The sequence below is a fragment of the Polyodon spathula genome, chromosome 34, assembly GCF_017654505.1.
Source record: "Polyodon spathula isolate WHYD16114869_AA chromosome 34, ASM1765450v1, whole genome shotgun sequence".
NCBI lineage: Eukaryota > Metazoa > Chordata > Actinopteri > Acipenseriformes > Polyodontidae > Polyodon > Polyodon spathula.
In genome coordinates this window covers 4,170,037-4,189,955 of record NC_054567.1, presented here as the reverse complement: position 1 = coordinate 4,189,955, position 19,919 = coordinate 4,170,037, and the positions used below count along the sequence as shown (strand labels likewise).

Here is a 19,919-nt window from a genome sequence, read left to right as displayed (position 1 = left end):
CTCTGTTGTTTTCAGTCACAGACAGCAGAACCAACTTTGACAGAGAGCTGGTAATAAGGGCAGGATCTTACTTATGTTTCACAAGGACTTATTCAGGCCATGATGACTTCACGCTGTTATCATAAGTGATTCATTTTTTGTATTTCTTTTTGTTCTTTTGTCCCCGAAGTTGGCGAGTGTATTAACCCTCCTCTTTAGCAGATGCTGCTGTCTCCTGGCCAGGGCTGCTGTACAACAAGGCTTTCTGAGATCTATTGTTTTTTAATCACTTTCAAGTAGGCAATTAAAAATGACCAGATCCCATTCTGTATCTTCCTGTGCCCAACACATTATTCAAATAAATGAGATTACCATGATGACAAATGGCAGACACACTAAGGAAATTATATATTTTTAGTCTTATAATGCTGGCCCAATGGGGCTATTTATCTGAATAGCACATTCATAGGCAGGCTGTCTGTACAAGCAGAATAATGGCTCTAAACACTTATCCGAACCATTAAAGGGATTTCTGCCCTGAGAAAGACAATTGCTTGTAAATGGCCATTCGAGTTCCTCATTGATAATCAATGATAAACATGAACCCATTTCAAAGATATTAGCTGTCTTTGATTATGTGCTGTGACAAGAGAACGAATGAATCCAAGTCAAAAATCTCCCTCCCGACCTGTCAGGGCACGGTATAACAGAAACAGTGTGCCCCGGACTGGATGGGTTGACAGTTCATTACAGAGTCAGACAGAAGTCGAAACCACAATACCAGAAGTCAGTGCCTTACTGTGGTAGGTGATGTGTCAGTCATGGTTTGGAGGAGACATGATTGCACTCGCTACCAAAGGGGGCGGGACTGCAGGTATATCAGGAGATGTGGCCAAGTGACATGTTCCTCTTTTATGGTTTTGAAAGACCGGTAAAGGACAGTAAAAGCCAAAAGTAACAATGAGTTTTTGTCATGTTGTATCTGTTGATCTATTAATTGTCACCCTTATTATTCACAGAAGACCAAATCTGGGATCTGTCCCTATTCAGCCAGCATCACCCCCAGACTGCACTGCACTACTGTTTCACTGTTGCTGTATAATTCACCACGTACACAAGGAGCACTCACTGTTGGGATTCGTGATCGTGTCTGTGTATAGAGTGTGCTATTGTTATGTCAGGACTGAACCTTGTGGTTTTACTGGCTTTACACATTGCTGTGTATAGTCAGTATTATTATTTAAAAGCAACAAATAAAGCTTCGTTTGCACCATTGGAACTGTAGTTGGACTGTTGTTATTATTGTTGTGCAGCGCATGTTTCCTTGTTTCTGTGAACGCTTGTGAGGCTTAGAACTTGTGAACACCTTGTTGGATTGATACAACTTCCCAATGCTGGGGGAGCAAAACCTGAACAGTTTTTATGATAAAAACCCCTCCCCAAAACACCAGCATGAGCACATTGGGGTTGATTTATACACTCCTAGTTTTTGTTATTCGGCTTTTTTAAATTTGAAGGTTTGTATTTCTATCTTCAGATTTATATTTACTGTAAAATGTAACATTATTGTCTTTGTTGTAGATGTATATTGATATTTAAACAGTTAGCAATGTGGTTTGCAGAATTATTTGCCACATTCTATCTGTAAAAGTTCATCACAGAGAATGTTGCTTAATAATTTAATAACAGTAGTTTCTATGACAGCCACCTTAAGAAAAGTAAACTTTCTGTATACAAGCTCTTTTTTTTTGGCTGCATGGCTTTTTTGCATAGTGTTTAAACGCTCGCTTCTGGTGACACCGTGGGACGGTTGCCAACGGTTGGCACCTTGCGCCGAAACCGTTTATATATATATATATATATATATATATATATATATATATATATATATATATATATATATATATATATATATATATATATAACCCTGACACTGTGCTTCAATGAGGAAAAGACACAGACCATTGACACTGTGGAGATTTCGGAGATGCTTACTGTTGAATTAATCCAAATCCTTGCTTTTTTTTTTCATACAGGACCTCCCACTGTGCTTTTCTATCATTTCAAAGTAGATTTTAATAATCTGATGTACTAAATCTTTTCCAGCCTGTAATCCTTCGTCTTAAGACTGGGTTGTGTATACAGCTAGCTGTGTAGGATATAATTCATTACATGACACTGGATTACTAAGAGCACCTGGTAGATTGCTCTTTAGAAAACCACTGTTTATAAACAGTGTAATCTGTCTACGTTATACGACTGGCTCATGTTTTGAAGGAAACGTGATAGTGACATGTTGGGCTAGATTCTCAAAGCTTTTTTTGTCCAAATGCTCAGCACATTTTTTATTTAGAAAGCCACCTGTAAAAGGGTTGCAGGTTGTGCTGACATTGACAGCAGTAATAACAGATGCTGTTGATGTTACTGCCTCTAGGCTACCAAGGGCTTGTGTTTTCAGCAGGTTTTAATAACAGGTGCAGATAATCTTCACAAACTTCAGTCACACAATAACTCTTTGGTTTATATTTGCGATTCAAGAGATTGAAGGCTGTTCATTTATTCCAAACAAGTAAGAGGCTCCTTTTTTACCCCTGCCGAGCTGAGCCCACTCGCTCCCTGAAAACACACTGCGACAACCAGCAGCAATCTTCTCACGCAGCTAGTTAACAAGGCTCATGAAGAAACAAAAGTTTAAAGAGTACATCACTTCTTTTTATTATCCCCTCACTATTGTATTATCATTCAGAGTGTGCAATCATTCTGCCACAATAAAAGTTTCAATCTCCAATTAAATGTCAAAGAGAATGAACTGGGAGAAAATGGTTTAAGGGGAGATTTAAAAAATGGTCAATATAATAGGTTGTCTGCTGGAAAATGTGTTTTAATCTATGAGATCTTGGATTTGACTTTAATTAACACACCAGGAAGGCATCAGTATGATTGTTCTTTTCACTAGCCAACATGGGCTGTCTGATTTTATCTGCCTGATTTTATTGTTCTGACAAAATCATGCAGAGTAGGTCAGAACATCAGCTGTTTTACTTGTCATACTGATTTTTGTGAAAGAACAGGCTCCAGTTCTATTGAAGCAGACAAGACAGGGGCTAGAGTTAATGAAGTACCTGGTATAGATGAGATGATTCAGCTCATCTGATTGAGAAACGAGATTCAGCAAGCTCGCGGCTCTCCTGGGTAAATAAGCCAGATTCACTCTTATCAAAGCCCCTGTCCTTCTTATTAAACCCAAACTTCTTTGCATATTTCAGACACTACAGTGGCATTAATCTAAAATAAGTGTAAAAAAAATACACAGGGTAATACCATTTTTAAAATACTAAAATAAACGTTATAAATTCAATGGGAAACATTTAGACTGGGAAAGCCTTCTAGTCGAAACATTTGTCATTTAATTTATTACGTTTCTTGTAGCATTTCTAAATTCAGCACTATAGAGTATTTACTAGTTATGGATCATTGTATAATTCTGACCGAAGGCGAATAAATGTGGAAGCAGTTTATTTGTGGTTGAATTTGCTGGAGTTGTTGGTGTGTAACTTGTTATATGTGATGGAAATTGAAAGAGGAAAAAACTGCTGTTTTAAATCTTTTGCTATATTGCGCTGCACTTGAAAAATTTCCATAACTTACATTAACTCAAGCTAAGAATGTGTCGGTGGGGAAGTAGAGGGTTAGGGAGGGAAGCAGGGAGATGCAGCTTTTATATAGGGATTCCATAGGTATACCTTCCCTGGTGTTTCTGTGAACAACTCAGGTGACTTTTGTACCTCCTTAGTTTTTCTAAACCAGGAGTGCACAGTTCTGCTCCCCACGGTCTTTCTCAGATCATTACTTAGATCGCTATACAACTGGGAAGCAGACCTTGGTCAGTTAGAATTAGAATTACAATTACAGCAGAATTGTTTGCTGAGATTGCAGTTCCAGTTGCAATGCTATTGCGTTCAATTCCAATTAGTTACAATGATGCAATTTTGATTACAATTATATTAAAAAGGAACAGAAATAGCTACACACATTAACATGTTTATTGTACCAAGCAGTAATCACAGGCAAAAATACAGAAACATACTATATGTTTAACGGTTTTTATTTTCCATCTCTCTTCCTTCGTTTAAACCTTAATAGTTGTTAAGCCATAACTGAATACCAGATTGTTTAAATTAGCGACACTCTACTAGAAACTAACACAGTGGAAATGAATACGCTGAATACGGCAACTAGAGCCAGAATGAAATGCAGGTTCAAATAGAATCGGGTGAGATCAATGCACGCCGTTTGTTAACTCAATCAAGATATGAGGGTAAAAAGAAACAACTTCCTTTGGTAATTAGTGTTTGACTAAGAAAGCGAATCGGCTCAAAATATGTTTCAAGGGACATCACATAATAAAAAATAAAAACTGAAAACTAAAAGCCCTATATATAGTTTTTTTTTTCAAACAAATGGAAGTTACTAGAATTGGTTGAAAATATGAGAAGAATGTGTGCTCAATGTAAAACACTACATGGGAATGTGAATGACAAAGCTTGGGAAGATGCGTAATTGAACTGTAATTGACAATTGTAATTTGACCCAGATCTGCGTAGAAAACACTGAACCTGAAGGACCTGGTTTGTGCACTTTGTTCTGAATTGCTGAATCTGTATGCTGGATTATACACGGCTGCTACAGATAGTTTCTTTAAAAAAATTACTCTGGGCTCCCGAGTAGCAGTAAAGGCGATCCATGTGGAGTGCAGGATGCACCCTATAGCCTGGGGATCGCCGGTTCGAATACAGGCTGTGTCACAGCCGACCGTGACCAGGAGTTCCCAGGGGGTTGCGCACAATTGGCCAAGCACCGCCCGGGTAAGAAGGGCTTAGGTCAGCAGGGAATCCACGGTTCACCATGCACCAGTGACCCCTGTGGTCGATAGGGCGTCTGTGGTTCTGCAGTGGAGTCGCCAGATCTGTGTTGTCCTCCAGCATTATAGGTCTGGTGGCCTCGCTGTGGATCCACAGTGCGAAAAATGACAGATTGGCAGGAGCACATTTCGGAGGACATGTGCTCCAGCCTCCGTTCCCCGAGTCGGTGGGGGGGTTGCGAGCGGTGAGCCGAGGATGAGCGTTTGAGTGTTTGTATTGCAGTTCACTGTAGTCTGAAGACCTGGGTGTGCAACATGTCCTGCAGTCTGCATATTAATTGCCTTTTCAGTAGACCTCTTGAGATATATATGTCTTCTGTCATTGATCTATTGCAGGTAACAGAGACTCGGACAGGACCCCTGGGTTGCAGCAGCTATGATAACCTGGACTCGGTGAGCTCAGTGCTCCTGCAAAGCCCTGAGAGCAAGCTTCATTTACAAGGTAAGCACTGGAATACATTGCATATGCTAGGGGGCTTGAGCACTGACTTGTGGAAGTCCATTTCATATTGCATTTACTGTTCAAAATAAAGCAGAAGCACCTGCCATAACACTGTCACTAATTAATTAAGCTAATTTAAGGTAATGTTCTGGTAAACGCCTGGTAATGTTTTACTAGAAATGGATTTCATGATCTTTTCCAGGCAGATTGTCAGCTAATGACATCTATAAGAACTGAGACGGCGAGTTACATTATCTAAGAAATCCTTGCTTTGTCTTCCACATTAGCTTTCAAAGAATGGTGTGCAGTTCTTATCTGATAACATAAACAAGGCAGTATAAAAGTGTCATTGTGTAAAATGGGAAATGTAAACCCGATTGTCTCATTGTGGCTATTCAGGGGTTAATACTTGGAAAAATTGTTTGCGATTCTCCACCCAGGTAGAGTAGAAGGTATAAGGAGACCCTGGCGATGGTGAGAGCCTGTCAGTTTTACTTATCATTTTCTCTGACAGTCATGTTTGCATAGTTAAGTATTTTATACTTCTTTCTAACTGTTTTTTGTGACGAACAACCCCTACAGAAAAATTCCAAGTGTCATTATAAAGACATTGAAATACTGAAAAAACACACCTGCTTTAAATACTGGTTTGAAATAACACAGTCCAGCTAAGAATGGTTCAGGGGCAGTTTCTCATAGTTATTATCATTACCATTTAACAGTGACATTTAAACTAATTTGCAATTCAAGGAAGGGTTATGATAAGACCTGAATATTTTAAACTCAGGTGTCTTGTGATTCAGCAGTGTTTCTTCTTCAGAAGCACTACATTTAGGGTCAGTAAAATGTATAAAACATATTCTGCTTGAGCACTACTCTGTTATAAATCAAAACGCTTTTTTTAAAAATTATTTCTGCTGTCATATTTGCCGAAGATTATGTTTCAATTTGCTATAGGAATGCAAGCTGTCAGGATGGTTGGGGACTGCAGAAAGCTCAAATGCTTGTTAAAGCAATTTAATTTTTCAAGTGCTACAGAAACACTGATAATAAGGAAAAAAGAGGTTGCTTTTAGACTGGCTGCAGCTTCTAATAAAAAACACACAAGTGTCACAATTGACGGTCATTATATTACATTGGACATGCACTCTAAGAATGGCTTTTCTGCTTGCCTAAGCAGACAGTAGACCTGCCACAAGACACTACTGGGGGAAGACTGGGCACTTGTTAAACTAAGAATTAACCAGTAAACAACACGGTACATAAACACTGTGTTCAAGCCGGGTTTCACTTACCCTGGCTGAGTCGTGTGGGGTCTATATACCCTGGCACAGGGTGTCACGCATGTTGAAAGGTGGACATAGTGACAATAAATAGAATACCTTTGTCAGACCTTCTTACCAATTGCAGCCTTCTCATAACAATCAGGACAAAAAACACAATTATGATTTTTTTTCAAGTCCTGTAAGATACAATACCTTCTATTCATTATTGGTGCGTGCTTCATTGACATAAGCCTCAACTATGCAGATGGCAATTGCTTAATGTACAGATTTTAACTGAACAGCTGATTCCACTCTGTCCTGATAGAAAACACTAGTAAAGAAGAGTGCATACTAATTGCAATTTTGCTTTTTACATAGCTGTCGCTTCCTCCAGACGAAGTCACTCTACTACACTGAAATGAGGTTTCCTTTCAGTGAAAGGAAAGCTCAAAACTGTTAAAATGACACAAAAGGGAGTGATTTGTTGTAAAAAAATGAATACATGTCTGTCAGAATCTCATGTCCCTCGCTTAATAAATGCTGTTTTTTATAAAAGTGACATTGAATAAAGTGTTGTGTTTATTAAACACACCTCTTTGGTGCTTGACAGTCCCTGTACTGTGACACAGAGACATACACTGGAGTGCCAGTTAGTTAGTATTGATTGTAACTAGCATCTCTGTGTGTGCATAGCCTCTTAGGGTGTTGTTCTGTCTTTGTCCTTGGGGTTCTATTGCCAGTGAGTTTAATTTATTGGCAGTTTTGCCGCAAACTAGATCAAGCATGGCGATATCAAATGCACTGTGTAGGAAGGAATGAAACTTATAAAGGCACATTAATAATCGTCAGTATGTGTTAATGATTGAGTGTTTTGTTTGATTAATTCCAGTTTATTTAAGTCATAGGTCACTGAAAGCAAACATCACTTTTTTTTTTTTTTTTGCACTTACTGTAAATCGTCAGCGTCAAACAGTATATTTACTGCAGAGTGAGCAAATAGTATATTTACAGTAGAGTGAGCAAATAGTATATTTACTGTAGAGTGAGCAATTTGATGTAAATTGCCAACAGACCAAAATTTAGGCCCAGTGATAACCAGGCTCACTGTAGTTATAATTTTAACACTAGAACTACCATACATACATATATTCCTAGAACCACTGGAGTGGTCTCTTTAACCTCTGTATTAACATGTGTATAAAACTATTGTAGTGTCGCACACTACGAAACTGTTCTGTGTTAAACAAAATTCGAAGTACAGAAAGCACTACCAAACACAATCATTTCCATGCATCCTGATGGGTTTACTTTATTTATTTATTTTTAAATACAGTAAATGCAGATGTAACGTCAGACAGCACAGTCAGTTTTACATTATAGTCAAAACAGTGTGTTTATTTTAACATCCCAAACATAGGCCAAACATGGGGCCCTATTCATAAAAGTACTTGCCGATTGCCGTAATAAAAGAGTTTTGTTTAAAACTAACGAAAGTCGTCCATATTGCTATCCATAAAATGATCTTGAGCAAAAGGTCGACTGTCACAAAGCTCTTTATGAATGGGTATACAGTCGCTCAAGAATGAAAATCTGCCTCTTTTTGATGACATCATCAGCATTATTAATGTCCCCTGGGTGGCGTTGGTAGCTGTTGCAAGAAGAAAAACTGAATCCGCGATAGTAATTACTACAGAAAACCCGGTCTGCAGCTGCCACTCGTGAGAAACCTGATTCCAATGCCCCTGTCACATCTGCCAGAAATTCAAGAAATGTCATAATTTAGAAGAAAAAGCATTTTTTAAAATAAATACTTTGTACTTTCATTTTGTCTGGCAACGCATTTCCATACGCACAAATAAGATTTCCATTCTTAACTGCAGGACCAAATAAATAAATAAATAAATAAATAAATAAATAAATAAATAAACAAGCACTGTAGGAGGATGTTTGAATAATGTCATTATCAGTAATAAACAAACTGTCATTCTAGTAATAAATAATAATAATAATAATAATAATAATATAATAATAATAATAATAATAATAATAATAATAATAATAATAATAATAAACCCCTGCTTAAAGCGGTGAATCAATCAGGGGCGAGTTTATGAATCAGTGAAAGTTTCACACTGTATTGCATGCTGTACACTTAATGCATCGTTTTGTGGTGCACGAAGAATTAAAAAAAAGTCTCCCTTTCGAACACTGATCGATCCCTCGCACTGAGGCTTGATCAGTGTTTTTTGCAATATCAGTCAAGTCTCCATGAAAAGGCTCCATGAAAATAAACAGGTTCACACAGGCATTACTCATCCAAACTGTTTATTGTGAACACTGGTAAAAAGGATTGCTGTCAGCCACGGATTACAGCAAAGAAATAATAATAAAATAACTGTCTATTCTCATTCTCTCACTTGCTCTCCACTTCACAGCGCTCTTTCAAAATGATTATACCAGAGAATATGTTTATATTATATATTTATATTAAGCATTTTCCTTCATGTAAAGCTAGATTTTTTTTTTCGAAATAGGCAGTGTTAATCACGGGTCTGCCAAATTGTATAACAGAGCAAGTGTAGTAATAAAATATGTTTGTCTGCCGAGGCTGTCGTTAGTTTAGACTTGACTGTACAAAGCGTTCAATAACTCCTAGTTATCCACAGCATTTTGTTGTCGTTCACTCTTATGAATAGCAGGCTGACGCTCAGGACCAATGAAAACTTTATGCTAATGAGGTAATCGTTAACCTTTCTCTCAATTTGTTAAAAACATGCCTTCGTGGACAAAAATCGCTGGGGCTTAACGGCGCATCTGAATGATCTCTTATGAATAGCAACTGTCTTTAAATAGGCGGCTATGAACGAAATCCGATAATGTACTCCTGTTTCCTCATTTCGACACGCATTAACCCTTAATGAATAGACCCCATAGTGCTTACCCGGAATTTCGATTTCCTCACTTAGTTTTTCCCATAATTTCTTTGAGGTCTTTGTCGAGATATTTGGATTGCAATCGAACACGAAGAACACCGTTTTTGCAGCCTGCTTGGTACACATGATGGACTCCAGGCTTGGGGCGGTGCTGGAAGAGGAGTTCTGATTGGTTACATTGTGTAAAATGTTGCACATGTATGCAAATACTGGGCTATAAAATGGGGTGGTTTTAGCAGCTTAGAAATGACTTTTGAGATTCAACGGGAGCTTATAATACTGTGGAGCAGAAGAGAATTACAGTGCCCACATTTATTTGTTTGTTTTATTTTCATCAGTAGTTCTAGGTATAATGTGTTAATCTCCATAAGGTTCTGCAACCCTGGGTCTACTGATGCTTTGAGATGTTTAATACATATATTTAGAAAAAGTAAAAAAAAAAAGCAGTTCTAGTGCTAGTGTTGAGAGATTAAATACTTTTACTATAGCCATGTTTTCATAAACAGTAAATAAATGTACCAAAACTATACAATGGCACATAGTGTACATAGAGTTGTGTATAGAAGTTGAGTTTATAAGAGCTGACTCATCCCTCTCTAGTGAAGTGTGAGCATTGATCATGCTAGAGATCCCATACAAATGCATATGAGACTTTAATAGGCTTACAAAGGTGAAACAGTTATTTTAATCATTAGAGTGGTGGATATGGCATCATTCCAAGGCAACCTTGTGACTTGTACTTTATTTTTAATTTAATAAAGGTTACTTTGAAGGAGTCTTTTCTACCAGTAATGAAATGCACTCAAGTATTTCCAGTTTCTGTATATCAGAGGTGTAATAATTTTCTAACTAGGAAACAGACCTGCAGACAAATGCATGCATAGTAGACTCTACAAACTACATCCCATAAGCACCGTAAGGGCTGCAAGATCAAATCTTCAAAAGCTGCAAAAGTAGCGTGGCAGACCAGAAAGACACTGTGAACTGGATTTGGGTGGAAAATGTGGGGAGGCAAAAAAAAATGTCACAGCTACATCTGCTTTTTTAGTTCATTTTCAGTTGTCTTTTTCCAATTTGAAAAGCCTTTGATACTAAATGTTTCCTCTGCACCAAGTATTGTATAAATTCATCAACAGTGATATACCTGCTATTAGCATTCATTCCAACTAGAGTTTCACTGTTTAATTAGGTAGCTACATATAAATGGCTGTATTTAGAAACAGCCATTGTACCACTTTGGGAGTAAATCTGATGAGGGGGTTCTGGCTTGAGAATGTTCAAAACACTTAAAAAATGAAGCTGCAATAAAAAGCATGCTTACAATACATCGCGATTGTTACACAAATAGTTTTTTTGCTGTGGGAAAACTGATGCAGACCTAACCTAACATTACTGTCTTAGATTAAGTGCAAACAACAAGTGGAACATACTCACTGTAACAATGAAATGCAGTACTGTTAACACAGCAAAGTTACAGTACTAATGAAAATGCACACCATTGTTCAGAATCAGTTTGGAGAGCAAAGCTGTTCGTTCAGCTGCAAACCTCCATCATCTGACATGTCTTCAATTAGTTTTTGCTTTGCACAGTATTACTGTATTATTCGACAGCGGGACATTGGGTTTTGTGTGCAGCCTCCTTACCTGGCATTATCTTCAATGATGTCGACAGTAGGACAGGTAATAACATCAGCTTCTCACAGATTGGGTGGCTCTGCTTTGCTTTTGAAATACAGAGAAAGGCTAAAGAACTTTTTTTTTTTTGGGGGGGGGGGGACTGAGCAAAAACTATTTTGTAACTGCTAACGAATGCTAACCAAATGGCACACAGTCAAAGTAGCAGGATTGTTTTGATGATGTTTCTGTTAGGTGTCCTAATAACAATAAGATGCATCGTATTTGAGTCCATTGCATAAGGGGGGGGAGGATTGGTGTTCTTTTAAAAGGAAAGATCTAGTGATTATTGTGTGTTTTTTGTTTTAATAAAAATAAACTATCCTTTACATTGATGTACAGATATATGTGTATGTGTTAACTGTACCCTGTTCAGAGATTTCACCTTGGGACCTCTTACAACCCACAGTCTGGGAACTGATTCTAGTGTGTTTTATAAAATACTAAAATAAAGTTTAGCCATTTTTTCGATTACGATACGATAAGGCTTATGTCTTGATTAGTACCACATATAAAAGTAGCCACCTCTGTCAGTAACCCACATATCGATCAATGGGCAAACTCCATTCCAGCTGCCTAGCCAATCACCACCTCAACCAAACCGTGTAACTGATGTCTTTAAAAAAATGGGGAAATGATTTTGTTTTTCAAACTCTGTCATTCTACCTCTAATTGAACTGATTGGAGAATTAATGGAATAAGGCTCCCAGCTCATTTGTTAATGTTTTAGGGGCAATGGCAAAACAAGACTTAATGACACAGTGGTTGTGTACAATTAGCCAAGAGTTTCTCTGTCACCGTATTTCATAATAACCTTTCTTCATCCCCGAAGGACGCATTTTCAAATGCAGCTCAGGGATTCTAGTTTGAAGCTGGGTTGGGAATTGGAAAACACATTTGCTAGTTTGTCACTGGGTACCCATCTGGTTTATAAATCCCTGTACACCAATTAGGTTAATTTAAGAGAAGACAGCAATCACTTGGATTCCACAGTAAAGTGAATATGAACTCACAGTAGTCTCTTCAACCAGCATTCAAACAGTACATGTACCAGTCTGCCCAGGAGAAAGCAGTGTTGGTCATTACTTGTTTTTGGAACTGTCCTCTTGTCTTCTGTGATGAAAAGGGGCTCTAACCAGACTCCTTGTAAAACTCAATTAAACAGAAACAAGTCTGACAGTCATTACCTTTGCTTTCTGTTCTGAATAATGAACGATTGCTTGTAGCAGTGCATCAGAATCCTTGTGGAAATGCTTCCCTTTCAGATTTTGTATCTAAACTGCAAAAATGACGAACCAGCAACTTGAGTTAAACCTAAAAATGAAAGCAAAATTAAAAAGAAGCAGAGCATTCTTATGAGATTCAAGTCATGTATTTGGAAAGCTTTTGATATGGAAATTAGACCTTACATATGATGATTTATATATTAGTTCGATAGCATATTGGTCATGTGATATCAAAATGTTTCTTAACCACCCAGCTGCCCGTTTATTCCATGCCAAAAATTGCCTTTTTTATTGCAGATTTTTCATTCTTAGCCCTCAGATAAGCAATTTCAATTTTTTTTCTTTATTTAAAAAAAATGACACACTTTTTATTGTTATTATGAAAAATGGAAATATATTATTTCAATAGAACTTAAAATAACAACAATTTGTTTATAATTGTACCATTACAACAGTGTAAATACCAACATAACATACATAATTTTTTCCAATGGCAGCATTATATAAGTATACATAATATCATTTTTTTTTGTTACAATTATGATAACAGTGCACAAAAGGTAATTGTGCAGTCATATTACATTTTAGAAATCATTTTTTGTGTGATAGATGTAAAAGCAGACACACTTCAAAGCCTCATCAATGCTAAACTTGCGTCACAGATTTCAATCATATCATATACAGGGTGATTAGATAATAAGTTTACCACATCAACGCACCATATCATTAATGTGGTAAATGTGCTTACTAACTCAATGTTATGCACATTATTATCTGTAAAGTGTACGTCATTTTGACCAGAACCACTCCTGACGAGGAAGTAAATACCCTCATCTCATTCTTTGAGCAAACATCCATTTTTTACTTGGCAAGTGCGGCTGTGCTTATACAGCATATGGATGGGCCAGTCTGTCAGGCATATTTCTTAGGGACTTCTGCCATCTGCCAGAGAAAAACAAAACTGCAGACTATAGTAGCCTTGTGACAGGGTAGCCGAGCAGTGATGGTGTTCCCAGACCAGAAAGCTGACAGAGACACACAGGCAGGTACTATGGGTGAAAAGAGCTCTTGTGCACCATTTTTATTGAAACAAAAAATAAAATAAATATTTTAACAAAAACAACACTGCTTACAGAGCCAAAATAAAAGGTTTAAACAAAAACAAGCCCCAAATCTCCTGACACAACAAACACCGTGCTTCCTGTAACATATTTTCTTGTCCCTGTATCGCAGAGAATGACAAAGCATGTTCATATAATCCATGGTTTTGTATAATCATGTGGCAGCTTGAATATACAAAACACAGTGAATCCAGATAAACTTTAAAATGATACCATTTGTAAGTTGGCTGCCATTTTAAATTACTGCTTCTATATTTGAAAGATGCATATTTTTTAAATAGTTCATTTTTGTCAAATGCAATTCAACGCATCTCATTAAGTATCTTATTTAATATTGAAAATGTGATTACCAATATGAAGAAAACTGAACTGAGTTAAGTCTGCTCATGAATCTTAACTTTCTACTGACAGAGGGATCAGTTGTTTGTGAAGAGTTTAACATCCAGCAGTTTGTTTTTGTCGGCAGGAGTGGTAAATGAATCACATTTTATATGCACTGAACATTGAAAGGATTCTGAATGGAAAAAAAGGATCTAATGCAGTGCTGCTAATGAGCACATTAGACTTTAAGGTCATACATTAAGAGGAAAAGACAAGGAAAGCTGACTGCTCTGCTCATGTTTTGTTCTCCAGTAAATGGATATAGCCCCAATAGTCAGTAGTGGAGCACTGTCTGCTTTAGTTTTTCTCTTAAAAAGCCCTACACATTTGTTTCTGAGAACATTCCCCTCCTCCTTGTCTTAAGAAAAGCGTTAACGTCTCGTCCCTCTGATAAACTTCCCTCTCTTTTGTATTTGATTCCATTTTAAAAGCAATTTAAACTGATTGGAAAGCAATATCCATGACTGGCTCAATCTTAGTCTACTGCCTGCCTGTGCTATTTACAGATAATTGTCTGTAGGTAGGTGCACGTGACTGATAATGACTCCCCTATGCACCTATAAGCATCTTGTGTTGTAACTGGGTAGAATTCTTGAGAGGGCTGAAATTAACTTGGAAATACCAATGAACAGTAGAGGTTTTATTATTCTGAACTTTGGACAAAAGTACCGTTTCACAACATATGAAAGAAAATGTGATATTAAATAGCAAGCAGCAGCAAGGCCTTCTTGGTAATTAACTGTAAGTTTGCTCATGTTTATAGCGTTATCATTTGAGCTGATAGCCTAATAAAACCAGATTAGTTAGAGGCTCACTTCCTGCATAAGGTAGATATGTGTTCACCACGTTCAGCATTAAACCAACAGTTTGCCACACAATTGTTTATGGATGATTGGTGATATAAAATGCAATGTGACACCGATAAAATGATAGCAAGTCAATTATTTTATACAGTTTGGCGAAAGAAATAACAAAATGCAAGCAAGCAAATTCCAGAGTGTGTTCTTAATGTGAAATTGAAATCTGATGTCAAAAGTTCAAGTATTTGCTTTGTATTTCTTTTTTTTGTTAATCGGAAGTGTTCTAAACTGAATCTTTTTTTTTTTTTTTTTTTACTATTTTGTACAACTATTTTGGATCTTCTGTTAAAAAAAAAGATTGTTCTTTATTTTTCAAAAAATTAAACATCAATGCACGAATAAGAAATCAGGTTGGCAATTGCACCACTGTGATTACTCACCTTAAAAATGTTACCATTTCCATCCCCTCCCGAAAAAAAAATCCTGGCTACACCACTGCTGCCAGGGTTTATTGTTTAAAAATAAAAATATATATTGGGTAGAGAATATGTAAGTGTGCAGTTTATTTCAAACTTTCAAACCTTAATAACACAACCAAATAGTGTCTAAGACCCTTCACCATTATATTTGTTCAGTCAGCAAAAATATGTGCTAAAAACAGTGAATTTGATGTAGCCCTTTTAAAATGCCAAAAAGACAGCTACATTTGGAGTTTTTGTACAACGAAAAAGCTAAACCACCAACGCCAGAGACATCAAAAGAATCCGAACCTGACTCTTGTGTAGTTCAGAATGTTATTAACAGCACGAGAGTGTGACGATACTTCCATTGCCTGTAAAGTGTTGTTTGCAGCTCTCTTGAGTGTAAAAATCTGGCGTAGAACTGTTTGTGATGAAAGATATGGTAATGTTAGAAAGCTAGTTTAATGTTTACATAAAAACGGTTAAAGTCGGTCATCGAGTTTGAGCATGGTATCGCTTTGTTAGGTCATTTTTTTTGGGGGGGGGGGCTGTGCCCTACCAGTTTTTCAAGCCATGTGTCGCCTCTGCCGAGAAGAAGAACAAAAACAAAACAGTGAACCCCCACAGAAAAACAGTAATTCCCCCTCCTCCTCCTCCTAATATTAAGAATGAATGTTCTCAAAAATAGTATTTTCAAGGTAGGCATGTGCTGGTGATATAATCTATACGTGAGGCGTGCGCTTGTGATATAATATATACGTGAGGCGTGAGGAGACAGAGAGGGCACCAGGGTGATTAATCCATCAATTCATGTTTGAGGTTTGCAAAATAAAAGCATCTTTACCAAACAGTAAGAATACATTTTTCACTAGTTCCAGTCTACATATCCATTATTTGTTTTTCTTAAAACGGCTTCCCTGTATGTGGTGAGACATACACAATAAAGACGTCCCATTCCTTACACACAGAGGTCTCAGCCTTGATTGAACAGTACACATAGCTATACTGGAAAACAGCTAGAAATACACAAGATCTTCCTGCTTTGGTACCAATACCCAAATGTGTTATATGAGTTAAACAAAACATTAATTTGATCAAGGCCATTTTTCCTAAACTAGTTATTGTGTTGTGTAAATTTTCTCAACAGATACATGCACAGACATTTTAAATGTGTGTAACTTTCAACTTCTGTCTTTTCTGGTTGGAATACAGATCATCTCAATGAGAGCTCACCTTTCTGACCTTTGCACTATTTCACTGCTAGAAATAATTGTTTGTGTCCTAACGAGGCTAAATAACCTGTGAGGCATGATAATTTAGTTTACTGCTGACTGCAATAGAAATGTATGGATGACTAGAGAGTAGACTTAGATGTTTATGGTTCATCGTGGGTTAGATCATAATCTACATGATTTAGCCCTTGAGTAATCTCTAGCACTGTATTATCTGATCCCCAGCATGAAAGGGATATTTCCACCCTTTGTGACTGATAATAATGAGATAAGATGCTGCACTTTTCATGCACTGATAGTGGATCATGCAGATTGAACCTTGGTCTTGTCAAAACATGCTTTCAGAGTAACCATTAAGGAACCATTTACAGCTTTTTAAGTAGTCTAAAATCTAGTAGACACCTTGGTTTTAATTTAATTTAATTTGAAGAGTGTGTATACCCTTATTTTATCCATGGTTAAAACTCCAAACCCTCTTTATCCCTGAAAAAGTAGCATTCCCACAGATTACCGCAATTATTAGATTAGGTCCTGCAGTTTGGTTACATATTGGGCTAGACTCTCTAAACTATTTACAAATAAAATATTTACAATTCTAAAATGAATAAGAAAGAACTTCACAAGAATTAAATGTTGTTGGTTTTCTTTTTAATGAATTTTTACTAGCTGACGATTTGGAGCTGATAATATCTTCTCTGAAATATTTGTCCAACTGAAGACACCATTGTTTGCCTTATAGAGTACTAGAACACCAGTGCACTGCCTACCGTCCCTGCAACAGAAACCTTTAAACAACACATTCTCCTAGAGTTACAGGAGTGTGTGTTGCACTCTGAGAATTACAGTACTGGGAAATCTCAGGCTTTCCACACTCTGTTGTTTGTATTGCTTGCCTTAGCTTTACCGCAGCACAACTGCATTATGCTTTTAGCAACATCTGCCATTTCAAAATTTTCACAGGACAAGCCAGTTGAGAGTCAGGTATTTTCTCAGCAGTGAGCATCTCACCAGCCATTACTTATGATATACTGTCCTTAAATTAGCAGTGAAACAACAGCAAAGTAATTTATTTTCCCCCAAGTGCCAACAGCCCTTCTTAAAGGATTTCTGGAAATGTTTGTGTACTCTGAGCCAACAGGTTTCAAGGCAGGGATGTGAAAATTAATTTATGCTGGCTCAATTGTAAAAACGAGGCTTGATTCTGTACAGGTTCCTGTTTGGAATCCTAATGCAACTCAGTAAGATTGGATTATACATATGGCTGATAAAGAGATGTAGTTTAGAACTGAGTTTTCAATTGCCATCAAACTGGAATGACATTCTTTAGCACAAATTATTATGAGCCTCATAATCTGGGTGGACAAGGAGAGCCTAGTCTATATGTATATTAAGAAAGGTTACTATTTTACAAGGTAAACTGTCAGCACTGCTATTTTGTTACCAGTTTGCTTTTGCTCTTGTCAAGTGCTTGCTGTTGCTCTGCTTTGAAAAGTCATCTACTGTACTTTTGTTTTGAAAGAGTGCTATCCTTTATAAATGTTTGCTACAGTAAAAGCATAGCAACATGTAATATAGTATTGTAAAAGCATTGTAAACCATGGTAAATGCATAGTATAACCATGGGAAAAGCATTGGAAAACTGCCACATTATTGTGCAGATTTACTGTGGTAAACTTGCATTACAAGGGATTCTACTGTAAATTAAACAACCTTTATTTAGATAAAGGACAGACATGTTTCAACTTGGTGGCACCTTCAGTGTGATCAATTATTCTTTAATCTGTTTAATTCTAGTAATGAAGATTGTAAGAAAAAGCAAAGGTTCACATAGGGTTTCCACCACACATTGTATTAGTGGAAGCAGGCTTATGTGCATTTTAGAGATTTTCAGAGAATCACTTCTCCAGTTGTGAAGACTTCCTAAGGACCTTCTTTAGCACCGGGGGCTGTTTGTCTGTCCATGATTCTGTATGTCATTTTAGAGTTTTGCATATATCTGACACACTCTTGTCCATTTTTGATGAAACTTGGTAAGGACTGTCTTTAGATTATATGGAGACTTTCTGTTTGTCCGTTCCACTCTCTGTATGCTTACATTTTTACATATTACAGAACCTCTTCCCTGTTTGATGAAATGTGCAAAGAATGTTCTTTAGCTTAAGTTATTCAGATGGTTTCACAGGCCCTGATTAGCACTCATTTTGGATAAACAGATGTTAACAGGTAAAGCAGTCCAAGAGGTTCTGTGACTGAATGTATCATAGCCTAGGGGTATATGGGGTCAGCCTGTCAGTCAGTTTGACACACTTCCATTTTTATATATCACAAGACCTGCTTATCCAATTAAGATGAAACTTGAAAAGGTCTGGTTTAGTTTTGCAACTACAGCAAGGATGCTAAATCATTAAAAAAAATAAAAATACACACACAACAACAAAAATATATTTATAAACCTGGCGCCCAGAGTAACTTGCACAGTTTTTCATCTTATTAAATGATGACAGATGTTCGATATAATTTTCAATATTGATCTAATGCAGACCTCACAAAGTGGCTGAGCAATGCTAACACATTTCCCCCTCATTATAAGGCTCACTACCTCTGATGAAAGGCTTCACTACCTTGGCTTGCAGCTGCAATGGAGTCTAAGCAAATTACCAATGTAAGACACATCTCATTACAAGATGGCTTCCAAGGACATTTGAGGTGAAATACAGTACATGACTTGCTTAGTTTCAAAAGAACAACTATCCCATCTACCTTGGCATATTTAGCATGTTAAAGTGAAGTACCATTAACATCAGACCGTTTCCATAGCCCACACTGTTTAACTAGCAGATTACTTGCTGCCTGTTTGCTCCTCTTAATCTCATATTAAGGATGGCTTTTGTTAATCAGTTTCCTTGTCTCACCCTCATAATTGACCGACTGGTCAACCAAACACACCGTTTAAAAACCAGAAACTCCTGGTTCAGTCAGGAAACAGATTACTAAAACAGACTAGGCAACACTACTACAATATACAGATTTTACACTATGTTCTTTGGCCTTGCCTTTTCGAGGTACCCCTGCCAATAAATTAGCTCTCAGATAAGTGGAGAGGCTGGCTGTAGGGAAGCTATGGGCAGGGGGCAGGATAGCTGCCCTCCCCCGTTAGACATAGCCAAAAAAAGCAGATGGAGGCTTGGGAGAACAAGACAAACTCTGGCATACAGGGACAAATAAAAACAAGCTATTCGGTTGACAATTGTCTAATATTGGAAACACCTAAAATATGCCTGATATTTTCATGATTTGAACTAATTAAGTTCCCTGCCAGAACCATGGCTTTGAGTTATTTTAGCGCAAAAAAAACAGACTCATTTGTCAAAACTTTTTTTTCCCACCATTTTGTAACTTAAAAACTACTGCACAGATTTTCATGAAACCTGGACAAATCAATTCTCTGTTACATGGAGCATATGAAATGCTGCCCCTATCCGCT

At 37.2% G+C, this 19,919-nt stretch overlaps 1 protein-coding gene across 2 annotated transcripts in view; it reads left to right on the top strand.

Annotated features, from left to right (window-relative positions):
• LOC121303632 (BMP/retinoic acid-inducible neural-specific protein 1) overlaps positions 1-19,919 on the top strand; it is a 121,188-nt gene that overhangs the window by 63,199 nt on the left and 38,070 nt on the right. For both annotated transcript variants that reach the window (XM_041234435.1, XM_041234436.1), the window contains one exon: positions 5,237-5,342. In XM_041234435.1, coding sequence (XP_041090369.1) covers positions 5,237-5,342 — 106 coding nt within the window. The remainder of the gene's footprint in view (positions 1-5,236; positions 5,343-19,919) is intronic.